The following is a 15,733-nucleotide window of genomic DNA, read 5'->3' as shown; positions in this document are numbered from 1 at the left end:
GTGCGCTGTTACCTGGCTTGGATCCCTCTGGTACTGATCCGTTGTAGATGGTGTGTGTAAACTCTGGTCTGTTGTCATTCATGTCTATGACGTTGATGACGATGTCTATGGGGTTCTCTATCTGGTTCCCATTCAGGTCCACAGCATGGGCTCGCAGCTACACGGATGCATACAGTAGTACAGGTTAAACTCATGGTAAGGACGTGGGCTGTCAACTATAGACACACAAATACAGGTTCATGGTTAGGCACACTTATGGGAATGGTATGGGCTCGCAGTTCCAGAGACTAATACAGGGTTAGGGTTGTCTTAACCTGGTTAAACCAGACTGTTAGCATAGCGTTCAGTCTGAATTCACCAGGCCATGGCTGTTCTCTTTCTATCACATTTGTTTCCAACTCGATAACTCATGACTTTCCCTCTACTCTTGTTTTCTCTCTCACATGGATCAGAAAGGATTCCATATGTGTAAGCAATATGGTAATAGCTCCTCATAGACCTTGGATAGGATTGGTGTAGTTTTCAGCGTTTTGCTTACACTTCATAGGGCAATCCACCAAGGGCAGAGAGAGGGGAAGGGTGTAAGTTATCGGGATTGGGAACAGGGCTATTGACTCTGAGGTTTGTATACACTTGGCCTCTCAAGGTTGGATCTAAGGATTCTTAAGTGTTTCTCTCCTAGGGCCTCTCCCCTACTGCTCTCTAACAGAGAGCACTACAGGGATGAAAGCTGAGTACGCTCCCCTGTACGCTGTACCCCGTCTCCAAAACAGCCATGGTAGACGCCTACCGCTAGGCGGGGAGTAGTAGCTGCCATAACATACAGCTGTTACAGTACCTACTCCTATACCCTGTCTCATAGCTGCAATCCTGGCTGTGCAGCTCCCTATACCATGTCTCCAGTACTGCCACACCTAATTAGTATTCATGACAGAGCTTCAGTGACTCTGACAGCTACATCACTCTATGAATATTCACGAGGTGGCCCCATCCTTCATGCAAATGCTCTGCTGCAGATCATAGTTGCTTGTGTGTCTGCATTGAGTGTGTTCTCAAGATCAAAGTTTCCTGTCCAACTTACTCTGTATGGCGTTTTACTACATTTCACATAGACCGATAAAGACTGTTGGCCACCAAGCCACCCATCATGGAGTAATTGACAGGAATGTGGATGCTAAATCTACTCATTCTAATTCTATGAGCTGAACACTTACATGGAAGTTGGAGATGTGTTCCCGGTCGAGGGGTTTGGTCACAGAGAGCTGTCCAGAGATGGGGTTGATGATAAAGATCCCGGTCGGAGACTGGTCAGCACCGGGTCCAGTCACACTGTAACGCAGGAGACTGTTCTTATCACGGTCCGACCGGATCTAGCAGGAGGGAGAGAGAGAGATATTCCCAGTTTAGATACAGTACATTTACAACTACACTTTTATTCAAAACATCTTTAGCTCCCCTCAACACCATACATGGGCTGTATAGTACAGACAGGAAACAGCAGATGCACCATAAACCTTAATAAACATGTATAAATCACCATCCCACTGCCATTAACCCCCTAACTCAGCCTTATGCCGCTGATTACAATATAAATATATCAGCAGATGGTGTTAGGAGGAAATAGTGCCACACACATACAGTACATACTGTACATATACACAAAAACTGTACACACAAACACACACTATAAAACCCTGTGAGCTAGTGGGGAAATGTGTCAAATGTGTCCTTTGAACTGTGTGTGGTGTGTGTCTCTGTGTTCCAAATCAAACTGTATTTGTCACATGCGCCGAATACAACATGTATAGACTTTACCCGTGAAATGCTTACTTACAACCCGTTTGTGTGTGTCTCCATGTATGTGTCTCCCCTACCCTGACTAGCTCCTCGGGGAACTGTCCTCGTGAGTTCTCAGGGACGTTGATGGGGGGAATGACCCAGTCCCTCTTCACCCGCCTCAGAGATCCATCGTCCCCAACGACCAAGCTGTGCCATGGAAACATGATCTCTCGCACCTGCTGAGTCACAGCTGCAGAGCTGGAGTTCACCTGCAGAGATGAGACAACAACAAAGGTTACACACACACACACACACACACACAGACAGAGACACGCAGATTACTCAGACCCACACACACACAAAAACACTATGACAAATACTATGATTTAGTGTATTCATGGCCTCGTTCCACAGAGCTGGATTACTGACATCATTTCTGAGGACCTGACCAATGATCAGACTGGCTGGCTGGCTGGCTGGCTGGCTGGCTAGCTGGCTGTGTATGTAACCTGTGTGTGTGTCCTCATATATATTTGCAGCCTAGGAATGCAGTTTTGTTTCCACCACACTCTAATCTGAATCTGAATACAACCCTTCAGCCATCTCATCCTCTCGCTGCATCCCTCCACCTAATCTCTATCCCTATATTTTCCTCCTTTCTCTCTTTCACTTCATTCTCTCCCTCTTTCCCCTATATACCCAACAGCCTTCTTCTGCGTCATAACTCTCCCACTTGCCTCTCCAAACCCTCCCTCTCCTTCCTTCCTCCCTTTTCTCAGAGTATTCTGATCCATCCGTCTGTTGAGCGAGCTAGCTGACTAATAGCTGCCTAATACTCCACTTGTTCAATTTCACAGCTTTTATTCACAAGTTTGGTATCGGTGGTATTTTAACAGCTTTTTCTTTCCTCACACTGTTTTCCCACAGAATGCCGAGAGACATTAATGGACACACTAAGCATATGGCACTGCACTATTTCTGGGAAAATGTTTACTGGGGAATGTCTCCTCATATATAGAGGACCTCCTTATTGCTCTAATTAACAATGTTTACTGGGGAATGTCTCCTCATATATAGAGGACCTCCTTATTGCTCTAATTAACAATGTTTACTGGGGAATGTCTCCTCATATATAGAGGACCTCCTTATTGCTCTAATTAACACACAGCAGGCAGTAGCACCACAAAGCCGAGGTTGTCGAGGTTTAAAGAACAAAAAAGTTTTAAATCATTACTGAAAGTGTTGAATCTGTGGACCCATATAGATGCCAAAACAGTGTTAAACACTGCTTAGTGTAAAACCTTATTCAAATATTTCCCAGAGTGCCTTGGCTTTCAAGTAAATTGTAGAATTACCACCTATGACTCTATTTGTTAGTGACAGTGACATGGTAGCTGCATTCATCCATTTTCAGTCCTGTGGCCTTCACCAAGTGAAAATGTTACCATTAAAAATAATACATATTTAACACAATATGTATTTCATAAGGCCTTATTTTGAGGGCTTAGTTTTACACTAACACGGGGTCCTGAAACGTGAATTATTGCACCCATTACTGAAACGTTTGTTCCAGTTTAGATGCTTTAGGTAGTCTTATAGCTTAGTCTTTCCAACCCTGGTAAATTGTCTGAATACAGGTTGTGGGTGATAAAAAGGTGGACATCCCAACACTGTCTGGTTTCCAATAAGAATTACACATCACCTTGAAAGCAGAAAATGGAACAACTATGTCCCTGCCACTAACAACTTGAGTCATGGGTGTAAACTCAATTAGAATAAGGCTTTACACTAAGCAGTGTGTTAATTTAACACTTTGGGGGTGTCTAAATGGGTCCACAGACACTCAGTGTTAAATTTGTTTGTTTTTTAAAACTGGAGAATTTTTTGAGCAGATGCTGTCTGCATTCCAAATGCTACCCTGTTCCCTACATAGTGCACTACTATTGACCAGGGACCTGGTGAAAAATAGCACACTATAAAGGAAATAGGGTGACATCTGGGATGCACACTGTACTGTAGTGAGCCTTGTCTTCTTTCTGTGGTTATCAGCACTTTACTGGCCATCAATGACTAACAGAGTAGGTATATACCCCCGATAACATTATACTTCATCATCATGTTTAGGGCCAGGAGTTTTTACAGAATGCATGGGTTGTGTTTTCATTTCCCGCATGGGCCACATATGCGTAGTGTAAAAGTGTATTGCTTTGGATAAGTCGTCTGTTAAATGAAAAAGAAAATCGGTATTATATCCCAGACCTGTTTGATGAGTTTGTGTTCTGTCGTCTCTCGCTTTCCTTCGTTCCGGAGGAGGAGGTAAACATGCGTCTTCCAATCCTCCTTGGTCTCCAGATCCCTCGCTCGCACCACCAAGGCGCTCTTCCTGTCGGCAAGACGGAAGGCATGCCGGGCGTACACCGTGCCATCCTCATCCAGCCTGAAGTCCTCCACGTCAACCACCTCCAAGAGCACCCTGTCGCCCAGGCCACAGTCTGCGAACCTCACTGCAGGGAGAGAGAGCGAGAGAGATGCCAGCAAGATTTGAAAACAGAGGAAGACAACATACAGTACCAGTCAAAAGTTTGGACACACCTACTCATTCAAGGGTTTTTGTTCATTTTTACTATTTTCTACAGTGTAGAATAATTTTCTACAGTGTAGAATAATAGTGGAGTCATCAAAACCATGAAATAACACATTACATTACATTTAAGTCATTTAGCAGACGCTCATATGGAATCATGTAGTAAGCAAAAAAAAAAATCTAATATATTTGCTATTTGAGATTCTTCAAAGTAGCCACTCTATGCCTTAATGACAGCTTTGCACACTCTTGGCCTTCTCTCAACCAGCTTCACCTGGAATGCTTTTCTAACAGTTCCCACATATGCTGAGCACTTGTTGGCTGCTTTTCCTTCATTCTACAGTCCAACACATCCCAAACCATCTCAATTGGGTTGAGGTCAGGTGATTGTGGAGGCCAGGTCATCTGAAGCAGCACTCAATCGCTCTCCTTCTTGGTCAAATTGCCCTTACACAGCCTGGAGGTGTGTTTTGGATCATTGTCCTGTTGAAAAACAAATGATAGTCCCAATAAGCGCAAACCAGGTGGCATGGTGTATTGTTGCAGAATGCTGTGGTAGCCATGCTGGTTAAGTGTGCCTTGAATTCTAAATAAATCACAGACAGTGTCACCAGCAAAGCACCATCACACCTCCTCCTCTATGCTTCACGGTGGGGACCACTTATGCGGAGGTCATCCATTCACCTAGTCTGCGTCTCACAACGACATGATGGTTGGAGTCAAAAATCACAAATTTGGACCAATTTGACCAAAGGACAGATTTCTACCGGTCTAAGCAAGTCTCTTCTTATTATTGGTGTCCTTTAGTAGTGGTTTCTTTGCAGCAATTCAACCATGAAGGCCTGATTCACACAATATCCTCTGAAAAGTTGATGTTGAGATGTGACTGTTGAACTCTGTGAAGCATTTATTTGGGCTGCAATCTGAGGTGCAGTTAAATCTAATGAACTTATCCTCTGCAGTAGAAGTATCTCTGGATCTTCTTTTCCTGTGGTGGTCCACGTGAGAGACAGCTTCATTATAAAGTTTGAAGGTTTTTGCGACTGCATTTGTATAAACTTTAAAAGTTCTTGAAATTTCCCAGATTTGACTAACCTTCTTAAATTAATGATGGACTGTAATTTCTCTTTGCTTAATTGAGCTGTTCTTGCCATAATATGGACTTTCTACCAAATAGGGCTAGAGAGAGAGGGAGAACTTGCACAATTTGTGGTTGACTAAATACTTTTTTGCCCCACTGTACATATATTACTGTGCGACTAAAATAATCTTGGCGACCAACAACCTAAAGACCAAACAGTCAACTAATTGTAATGACCAATTTGGCTACATTTCATTAAATGGACAAATCTGTGAACTGTCTTGCAAGTTTTCAATTGACCTGTTAGCCAAGGTGTCAGCTAGAGATTACGTGCAGGAGCTTGCAGGGAGTTGTAGTTTTATATGATATCTAGATTTACAAGGTTATCCAAACATCAAGCCAGGGTAAGCCTACACGAAACACAGCCTTTATTTGAAGTGTTTCTAAAAATCCCCTATTGGAAAAATGAATGGTGGAAATACGATTGGAATCATTTTCCTGTTTGACCACTAGGTTTTATGGGTATTATGACACCTCGACTGTGGGGCTCTATTGATAACTAAAATAGCAGTGCAGATGGAACTCTTTTGCTAAGTACAGAGATGTATTCTAGGCGTGTTTATGGAACTGTTATAGACTTTGTGGTGCAGCAGAACGATTCGTGTACTTCAACACCCAGATGGGGTAATACTTTAGCGGCACAACGTACCACTAACTTTCAAACCTCCATACCATTTCATGACATTATTTATAATTGTTTGGGATGGTTTGAGACCATCTGGGACAATCACGTGACATCCTGATGACTGGTAAAACAAATGTCTTGAGAAACTCTTACAAACATCCTAACATGGGAAAAAAAAACATGAATTTCACGTGATCACATTTTCACATATGAAATGTCACAAGTGAAGTGTTCCAAAAACCCATTTTAACATGTGAAATGTTTAATGTCGCATGAAGTGTTCCATGTGATTTTCCACATCAAATCGACGATAGATTTATTGGCAAGAATACATTTTTGCATGGCTTATTTGTTACCATAATTATACAGTACATCCCCACACTTTAAAAAAGAATAGAATGGTCACGGTACAATGTTTTTCTTTGGTTTTTTATTTATTTTATTTTATTTCACCTTTATTTAACCAGGTAGGCTAGTTGAGAACAAGTTCTCATTTGCAACTGCGACCTGGCCAAGATAAAGCATAGCAGTGTGAACAGACAACACAGAGTTACACATGGAGTAAACAATTAACAAGTCAATAACACAGTAGAAAAAAGGGGCAGTCTATATACAATGTGTGCAAAAGGCATGAGGAGGTAGGCGAATAATTACAATTTTGCAGATTAACACTGGAGTGATAAATGATCAGATGGTCATGTACAGGTAGAGATATTGGTGTGCAAAAGAGCAGAAAAGTAAATAAATAAAAAACAGTATAAAAACAGTATGGGAATGAGGTAGGTGAAAATGGGTGGGCTATTTACCAATAGACTATGTACAGCTGCAGCGATCGGTTAGCTGCTCGGATAGCTGATGTTTGAAGTTGGTGAGGGAGATAAAAGTCTTCAACTTCAGCGATTTTTGCAGTTCGTTCCAGTCACAGGCAGCAGAGTACTGGAACGAAAGGCGGCCAAATGAGGTGTTGGCTTTAGGGATGATCAGTGAGATACACCTGCTGGAGCGCGTGCTACGGATGGGTGTTGCTCAGTGAACTGAGATAAGGCGGAGCTTTACCTAGCATGGACTTGTAGATGACCTGGTGCCAGTGGGTCTGGCGACGAATATGTAACGAGGGCCAGCCGACTAGAGCATACAAGTCGCAGTGGTGGGTGGTATAAGGTGCTTTAGTGACAAAACGGATGACACTGTGATAGACTGCATCCAGTTTGCTGAGTAGAGTGTTGGAAGCCATTTTGTAGATGACATCGCCGAAGTCGAGGATCGGTAGGATAGTCAGTTTTACTAGGGTAAGCTTGGCGGCGTGAGTGAAGGAGGCTTTGTTGCGGAATAGAAAGCCGACTCTTGATTTGATTTTCGATTGGAGATGTTTGATGTGAGTCTGGAAGGAGAGTTTGCAGTCTAGCCAGACACCTAGGTACTTATAGATGTCCACTTATTCAAGGTCAGAACCATCCAGGGATCGGTTGAAATGCATGCATTTGGTTTTACTCGCGTTTAAGAGCAGTTGGAGGCCACGGAAGGAGTGCTGTATGGCATTGAAGCTCGTTTGGAGGTTAGATAGCACAGTGTCCAATGACGGGCCGAAAGTATATAGAATGGTGTCGTCTGCGTAGAGGTGGATCAGGGAATCGCCCACAGCAAGAGCAACATCATTGATATATACAGAGAAAAGAGTCGGCCCGAGAATTGAACCCTGTGGCACCCCCATAGAGACTGCCAGAGGACCGGACAGCATGCCCTCCGATTTGACACACTGAACTCTGTCTGCAAAGTAATTGGTGAACCAGGCAAGGCAGTCATCCGAAAAACCGAGGCTATTGAGTCTGCCGATAAGAATATGGTGATTGACAGAGTCGAAAGCCTTGGCAAGGTCGATGAAGACGGCTGCACAGTACTGTCTTTTATCGATGGCGGTTATGATATCGTTTAGTACCTTGAGTGTGGCTGAGGTGCACCCGTGACCGGCTCGGAAACCAGATTGCACAGCGGAGAATTCGAGGGATGGTCAGTGACCTGTTTGTTGACTTGGCTTTCGAAGACCTTAGATAGGCAGGGCAGGATGGATATAGGTCTATAACAGTTTGGGTCCAGGGTGTCTCCCCCTTTGAAGAGGGGGATGACTGCGGCAGCTTTCCAATCCTTGGGGATCTCAGACGATATGAAAGAGAGGTTGAACAGGCTGGTAATAGGGGTTGCGACAATGGCAGCAGATAGTTTCAGAAATAGAGGGTCCAGATTGTCAAGCCCAGCTGATTTGTACGGGTCCAGGTTTTGCAGCTCTTTCAGAACATCTGCTATCTGGATTTGGGTAAAGGAGAACCTGGAGAGGCTTGGGCGAGGAGCTGCGGGGGGCTGTTGGCCGAGGTTGGAGTAGCCAGGCGGAAGGCATGGCCAGCCGTTGAGAAATGCTTATTGAAGTTTTCGATAATCGTGGATTTATCGGTGGAGACCGTGTTACCTAGCCTCAGTGCAGTGGGCAGCTGGGAGGAGGTGCTCTTGTTCTCCATGGACTTCACGGTGTCCCAGACCTTTTTGGAGTTGGAGCTACAGGATGCAAATTTCTGCCTGAAGAAGCTGGCCTTAGCTTTCCTGACTGACTGCGTGTATTGGTTCCTGACTTCCCTGAACAGTTGCATATCGCGGGGACTATTCGATGCTACTGCAGTCCGCCACAGGATGTTTTTGTGCTGGTCGAGGGCAGTCAGGTCTGGAGTGAACCAAGGGCTATATCTGTTCTTAGTTCTGCATTTTTTGAACGGAGCATGCTTATCTAAAATGGTGAGGAAGTTACTTCTAAAGAATGACCAGGCATCCGCAACTGGCGGGATGAGGTCAATGTCCTTCCAGGATACCCGGGCCAGGTCGATTAGAAAGGCCTGCTCACAGAAGTGTTTTAGGGAGCGTTTGACAGTGATGAGGGGTGGTCGTTTGACTGCGGCTCCGTGGCGGATACAGGCAATGAGGCAGTGATCGCTGAGATCCTGGTTGAAGACAGCAGAGGTGTATTTGGAGGGCCAGTTGGTCAGGATGACGTCTATGAGGGTGCCCTTGTTTACAGAGTTAGGGTTGTACCTGGTGGGTTCCGTGATGATTTGAGTGAGATTGAGGGCATCTAGCTTAGATTGTAGGACTGCCGGGGTGTTAAGCATATCCCAGTTTAGGTCACCTAACAGAACAAACTCTGAAGCTAGATGGGGGGCGATCAATTCACAAATGGTTCACAAAAGAAACGGTACCTTTTAGGGTACATGTCCGGATAATCTAAGTATAATGGTACGTTTTTTCTACACAATATATTCAATACAAGGTACAATCTTTACTGCACTTTGAAACTTTGAAATGTGCTCGTTAGGGCTCATTAACATATTTGGGGGCATAGTTTAAAATATGTTGTATTTGTGCCAACCGTCTGAAAATGTTGTATGAGTTTAAGTGGTTTATCGTTATGTTGTTGACAGTTGAACATATCTTTTGACACTGTCAATTCTGCAAAGGTTGTGTGATCTTGTGACTATCAAGCGATGTTAAGAGCTTGCTGGGCATTTTACAGTAGCTTGATGAAAGCTGGTTCACAGGAACATAATGTCACATTTTCCACAACTTATTGTCAACTAGCTACAAGTTATTGTATGTGTCACAGTAAATTACTTTCGCTCATGTCACACTCACTGAACTGATGGTGTGGCAGTGTAGTGAGTACTACATTATCATGACAAGCTATATATTAAATATTGTATGGCTCTTTTGTATGCCATGCAATTATGCCAGCCTTTAACAGGGCTGGAGAACTGACAATCTTAATAAACAGAATACAACAGAGCACATTAACTGGGATGACAGAGCTAGCTGAAAGCCACACCTCCAATATTCGGTTACACTGTCACTGCTAGCTTACAATTAAAAGTGATGTCAGCCAGCAACTTACTGAATAATGTTTCCAGTTCAGAAATTAACTTCCTGGAAAATACACAATTACATTTTTACAGTGGAGCTCATTAGCATATGCTTACAAAGTTTGCAGAACAGACCGTGTCAAAGGAAGTGCTCAACTTGCATCAGAACAACCATCAAACACGTAAACCCTTAACTGCTACAACACTTTGACTGACGGTTGGTGCATTTGGCCATGTCCCCAAATATGCTAATGAGCCCCACCAGTACATTACACCCACCTATCAATGATGACCGTGCCTTTTACCTACAAGGTAACGAACTGGACCATGTGAGTACCCCAGAGAACAACGCTGTACCCTAACCATACCCTTATTTATTTTGGGAGTATTTTAATACATGTTCCAAGCAAAAAGAATGAACCTAATGGCACTGCAGTAACACTGATGCACTCAACCAAGCAGTTGCAAGTTCAAATCCCTGAAGCGTTCATATATACTCTGTCAAAGTGTCCTTGGGCACTGGTAGATTCAAATTAATGTAAAGTTGGTGGTGATTTTACATCATTCTGGGCAGCATTTAGCGAAGTGCAGGAAGGTAATTTTGCCAATATGTCTGTAGCCTTATCTCCTTTATGCTCACAGAACTTGTGGACATTTCAGGTTGGTAGTGACCAAAAGGTTTCATGTTCAAATCCCAGTTAAGGCTGTGGTCATGGTACTAGATAATAGTAAAAAAAATGTTTTACACTAAATGAAAGCAGCATACTGTCTTTTTACAGAAATTACACCTTGTTGTATATATTTTAGGCAAAGTGCAAAAATATATTCTTGGCAATATACAGACAGGTATGTATAGCCAATCTCCATTATGTCCACAGTCCTGGTGGTGCAGCAAACGAAAGGTTGTGAGTTCAAATCCAAAGTGAGTTTGAGTCCCAAATAATCCAGAGGACCATGACAAAATGTTCTAAAGACATTATTGTGGACATCCCTGAAACAATATGGGAACCAGACGAAACCTGCAAGGGACAATGAATTTATACATCAATAATGTGCCACAAAGTAAAATATTCTCAATGACAACTGGGTTTTAAAATGTTTTCACAAATATAGTTTCATGGTGTCACATTTTGAATTTCTGCAACCCCATGTTGTCACATTTACTTCAAACCAGCAGTATACTCTAACACCATGTATCCCACTGCTGGTTTGCTGCTAAAGCTAAGCATGGTTGGTCCTGGTCAGTCCCTGGATGGGAGACCAGATGGTGTTGGAGGGCCAGTAGGAGGCACTCTTTCCTTTAGTTTAAAAAAATACCCCAGGGGTAGTGACTGGGGACATTGCCCTGTGTAGGTTGCTGTTTTTCGGATGGGATGTTAAACGGGTGTCCTGGCTCTTTGTGGTCACCAAAAGATGGCACTTATCGTAAGAGTAGGTGTGTTAATCCCGGTGTCCTGGCTAAATTCTCGATCTGGCCCTCATACAATCTTGGCCAACTAATCATCACCAGCTTCCAATTGACTCATTCCTCTCCTCTGTAACTATTGCCCAGGTCATTGCTGTAAATGACAATGTCTTCTCAGTCAATTTAACTGGTAAAATAAAAAAGATTACATAAAGTAATGTGGTTTTTCTATAAGCTGTGCCACGCTTGACCAGACAAAAATAATAACATTTCAAATACAGGCACTCACGCGCACACACGCGCACCAGATCCCTGCTTTGGGGGCAGCAGAATGTGGGGTCTTAGCTAGGATTAAACTGAAGGACCGATTGTTTTTCTTTGTTTCATCCAGTCAACAGACAGAGAAGTCAGGGCTGGAGCTGCACATCTTCTCTGTTTGTTCTGCAGCAACTGACTCACCATTATGGATCACCTCCTATGTTCTTGCCTTATCTCTGGCTTCACCAATGAGCCACAGCAGAGCCCGTCTGACAGATTCAGAATGTGTGAATGTGAGTGAATATCTGCATAGAGATGGAAACGCTGTAACTGCCATTCCACATGGTTCTCCATAGATCTGTTATGGTACAATGGTTACGTACAATATGGCTGGCTGGACCACAGTCAATAAGCTGCATTAATTCTACCCAGTAAGTTTCTACAGGGAGTTGTTATGTTGGTGCATGAGTCCATGTGTGTTTGTGAGAGTGTATGTGTGAACTTATTTTACTACATTAGTAGGACCCCGATATCCTAATATTTCACCTTAATGTCCTGAAAAGGTTGGAGAACAATAACTTTTTTGAAAAGTCAGGAAGCTTTTCAGGTCCTGAATTTGTTCAAATGCTATTATAAGCTTAAGGGTTAGGTTTAGGTTTAGGTTGTGTATGTGGTGTGTGTGTGTGGTGTGTGTGTGTGGTGTGTGTGTGTGGTGTGTGGTGTGTGGTGTGTGTTGTGTGGTGTGTGTTGTGTGGTGTGTGGTGTGTGGTGTATGTTGTGTGGTGTGTGGTGTGTGGTGTGTGTGTGTGGTGTGTGTGTGTGGTGTGTGTGTGTGGTGTGTGTGTGTGGTGTGTGTTGTGTGGTGTGTGTTGTGTGGTGTGTGGTGTGTGGTGTGTGGTGTGTGTGTGTGTGGTGTGTGTAGTGTGGGTGTCTGTCTGTCTGTCTGTCTGTCTGTCTGTCTGTCTGTCTGTCTGTCTGTCTGTCTGTCTGTCTGTCTGTCTTGTCTCTGTCTGTCTGTCTGTCTGTCTGTCTGTCTGTCTGTCTGTCTGTCTGTCTGTCTGTCTGTCTGTCTGTCTGTCTGTCTGTCTGTCTGTCTGTCTGTCTGACTGTCTGTCTGTCTGTCTGTCTGTGCATCAGAAACCAGATTCCAATTCCAAATTTTGCTATTTGAAAATCATTGAAGATGTCATGACTCTCCTGTGAAGATTTGAAGGATCAGGTTACAGTGGGTCCACTCTATAGCGCACTCTCTCTATCGCAGAAGGGGAGAGGTGCAGTAGGCCGCTTTATGGCGGTCGTAAAATACTCTGCTTCTGGTAGTATTGACTTCTGGGCTCTGTAGTATTGAGATTGGAATGTGACTGTGTAACACAGAGAGACACTTGGCCAAACTTTGACATCAAAATGTTGAAAAATGGAACATTATGTCTGTATTCCAAACAAATAGACTGGTCCGTGGACACTTAAGGAACTGTCATGTTTCATTTGTTTCATTTGGTGACCTCATGAAGAACATGAGACACACATTGCTGTGTATTTGTTTGTATACACTTCTCAATTATGGGGTTTGCATCTGAATGTTGTATAAAATAAATTATTAAGTGTAAGAATACTTTTGGAAAGATAACATTGTGATGTTAGCCTTCTAAATGAGAGAATGGATTTCTATATAAAGTAAGAACAATGGTACTCTGAAAGATCCATTCTCAAGAACATGTCCCTGTGCAACAACCATTCGTTTGCCTGATCTATCCATCATAACAGAGCTACAAAGGACACGGCGACCAGAGTTAAACAACGAGAGACTCTCTGATGAACTCTTCTCTACAGACTGATCCCGTGTTTTCAACGGAGAGACAGCCACGACATACAAACGTAAATATGTACATCGCATTTCTAAAATCCAAATGAGCGGTTGTTAGGGTGCTAAATATCCATATTCACGATAAACATATTCAACCCTATGTATGTAGTGGGTCCATTCTGTTCTCCCTCTGTTTCTTATCTGTCCCCGCCCCCTTTCCTTTGTCTACCAAGCTGTCATATCGGTTGCGTCCACAAGGGACTTTTTCTTTGTGTCATGTTAGTAACCAATGTATGACCTATTGTGTATGTGTTTATGCAATCCTGTGATTATTTAGTTAGTTGGTTAATAAATAATTAAGCCAATTTGTATATCACTGATTCATGATTTATGCTAGGGTTCGTGCAGATATACAAATGTTTGCAACATTCAGAATATGAGTCTTGAGGTAATAATACATTAATAAGTGACTGTAATCAATAAGATATGAACATTTCTGAAGAGTTACATTTGGGAAATAGAGACTCTTTAAAACCTCTAGTGACTCCCCATCCCGCATGAGGGACCGTAATCATCGACTGACACTAATTATCATAACGCAACGGACATAAATATTCCTAGAAAATATTCCTATTCATGAAAATCACAAGTGAAATATATTGAGACACAGCTTAGCCTTTTGTTAGTCACCCTGTCATCTCAGATTTTCAAAATATGCTTTACAGCCAAAGCTAGACAAGCATTTGTGTAAGTTTATCGATAGCCTAGCATAGCATTTTGTTCAGCTAGCAGCAGGTAACTTGGTCACGGAAATCAGAAAAGCAATCTAATTCAATCGTTTACCTTTGATGAGCTTCGGATGTTTTCACTCAAGAGACTCCCAGGTAGATAGCCAAAGTTCCTTTTTCTCAAAATATTATTTGTATAGGCGAAATAGCTCCGTTTGTTCTTCACGTTTGGCTGAGAAATCACCCGGAAATTGCAGTCACGAAAACGCCGAAAAATATTCCAAATTAGCTCCATAATATCGACAGAAACATGGCAAACGTTGTTTATAATCAATCCTCAAGGTGTTTTTCAAATATCTATTCGATAATATATCCACCGGGACAATTGGTTTTTCAGTAGGACCGATTGGAATAATGGCTACCTCTGTATTTTACCCGAGAATCACTCTGGGAGCCATCAGGTGACCAGTTGCGCAATGTAGCCGCTTACGGGTATTCTTCAACATAAATGCGTGAAACTACGTCCCAATGCTGTAGACACCTTGGGGAATACGGAGAAAAAGTAATCTGGTTGATAGCCCATTCACTGCTCAATAGAGACGCATTGGAACGCAACGCTTTCAAAACATGAGGCACTTCCGGATTAGATCTTTGTCAGGCTTTCGCCTGCAATATCAGTTCTGTTATACTCACAGACAATATTTTTACAGTTTTGGAAACATTAGAGTGTTTTCTATCCTAAACTGTCAATTATATGCATATTCTAGCATCTTGTCCTGACAAAATATCCCGTTTATTACGGGAACGTTATTTTTCCAAAAATGAAAATACTGCCCCCTAGTCACAAAAGGTTAAACATTTTCCTGTGGTGCCCCAACTTCCTAGTGTATTAATATTTATATGATTAGTTCTATGGCACGTTATTTAATTGTCAGCCATTTTTTACATTAATGCAAGTTAGTGCGAGTTTGACCATCAGAGGGCATCTTTGAGAAGCATTTGATAGTCTCCCATATTGGCATTACTATAGAATTTAAAACAATTTTTGTAATAACACAGTAAATGGGATTTTAATAAATTTAGCTTAATAAATTTGATTGATATTATGGTGTTTTTATTCTGAGAAAAACTACAATCGAAGCCCTCAGGGTTTCCGTTAGGATGGAACAATGTGATGGTCAGGTGTAGGCTACAGCATAAGAGGATTGGAGGATTCTAAATTGTGTGCCTTCATTGGACAATATTTCTGTAAATCAGTTACATTTATTCCCATAGTAATTTGTTATGGATCAGAACTAAATCAACATCTGCATTTTGAAAGAGTATTTTTTGATCAATATTTTATTAACGAAAGCATAAAGATACTGATGAAGAAATACAGTACTGTACAGTATATGCTTTTACAATTGGATAATAAAGCATTTTGAAGATATAAGCTACTTGCATTTGTTTATTAGGCTACTGTACAGTCTGACAAGTAAACATAGCCTATAATACATACTGTAGTAAACAT

At 42.4% G+C, this 15,733-nt stretch overlaps 1 protein-coding gene across 1 annotated transcript in view; it reads right to left on the bottom strand.

Annotated features, from left to right (window-relative positions):
- Nucleotides 1–15,733, bottom strand: part of LOC115145404 (cadherin-2-like) — a 117,610-nt gene that overhangs the window by 50,582 nt on the left and 51,295 nt on the right. The window contains exons 3-6 of the mRNA XM_029686942.2: nt 4,039–4,283; nt 1,875–2,048; nt 1,215–1,370; nt 13–157 (exon numbers count right to left, since the gene is read on the bottom strand). Of these exons, the coding sequence (XP_029542802.1) occupies nt 13–157; nt 1,215–1,370; nt 1,875–2,048; nt 4,039–4,283 (720 nt within the window). The remainder of the gene's footprint in view (nt 1–12; nt 158–1,214; nt 1,371–1,874; nt 2,049–4,038; nt 4,284–15,733) is intronic.

The sequence above is a fragment of the Oncorhynchus nerka genome, linkage group LG17, assembly GCF_034236695.1.
Source record: "Oncorhynchus nerka isolate Pitt River linkage group LG17, Oner_Uvic_2.0, whole genome shotgun sequence".
Classification (NCBI taxonomy): domain Eukaryota; kingdom Metazoa; phylum Chordata; class Actinopteri; order Salmoniformes; family Salmonidae; genus Oncorhynchus; species Oncorhynchus nerka.
This window is presented reverse-complemented; position numbering and strand designations above follow the sequence as displayed.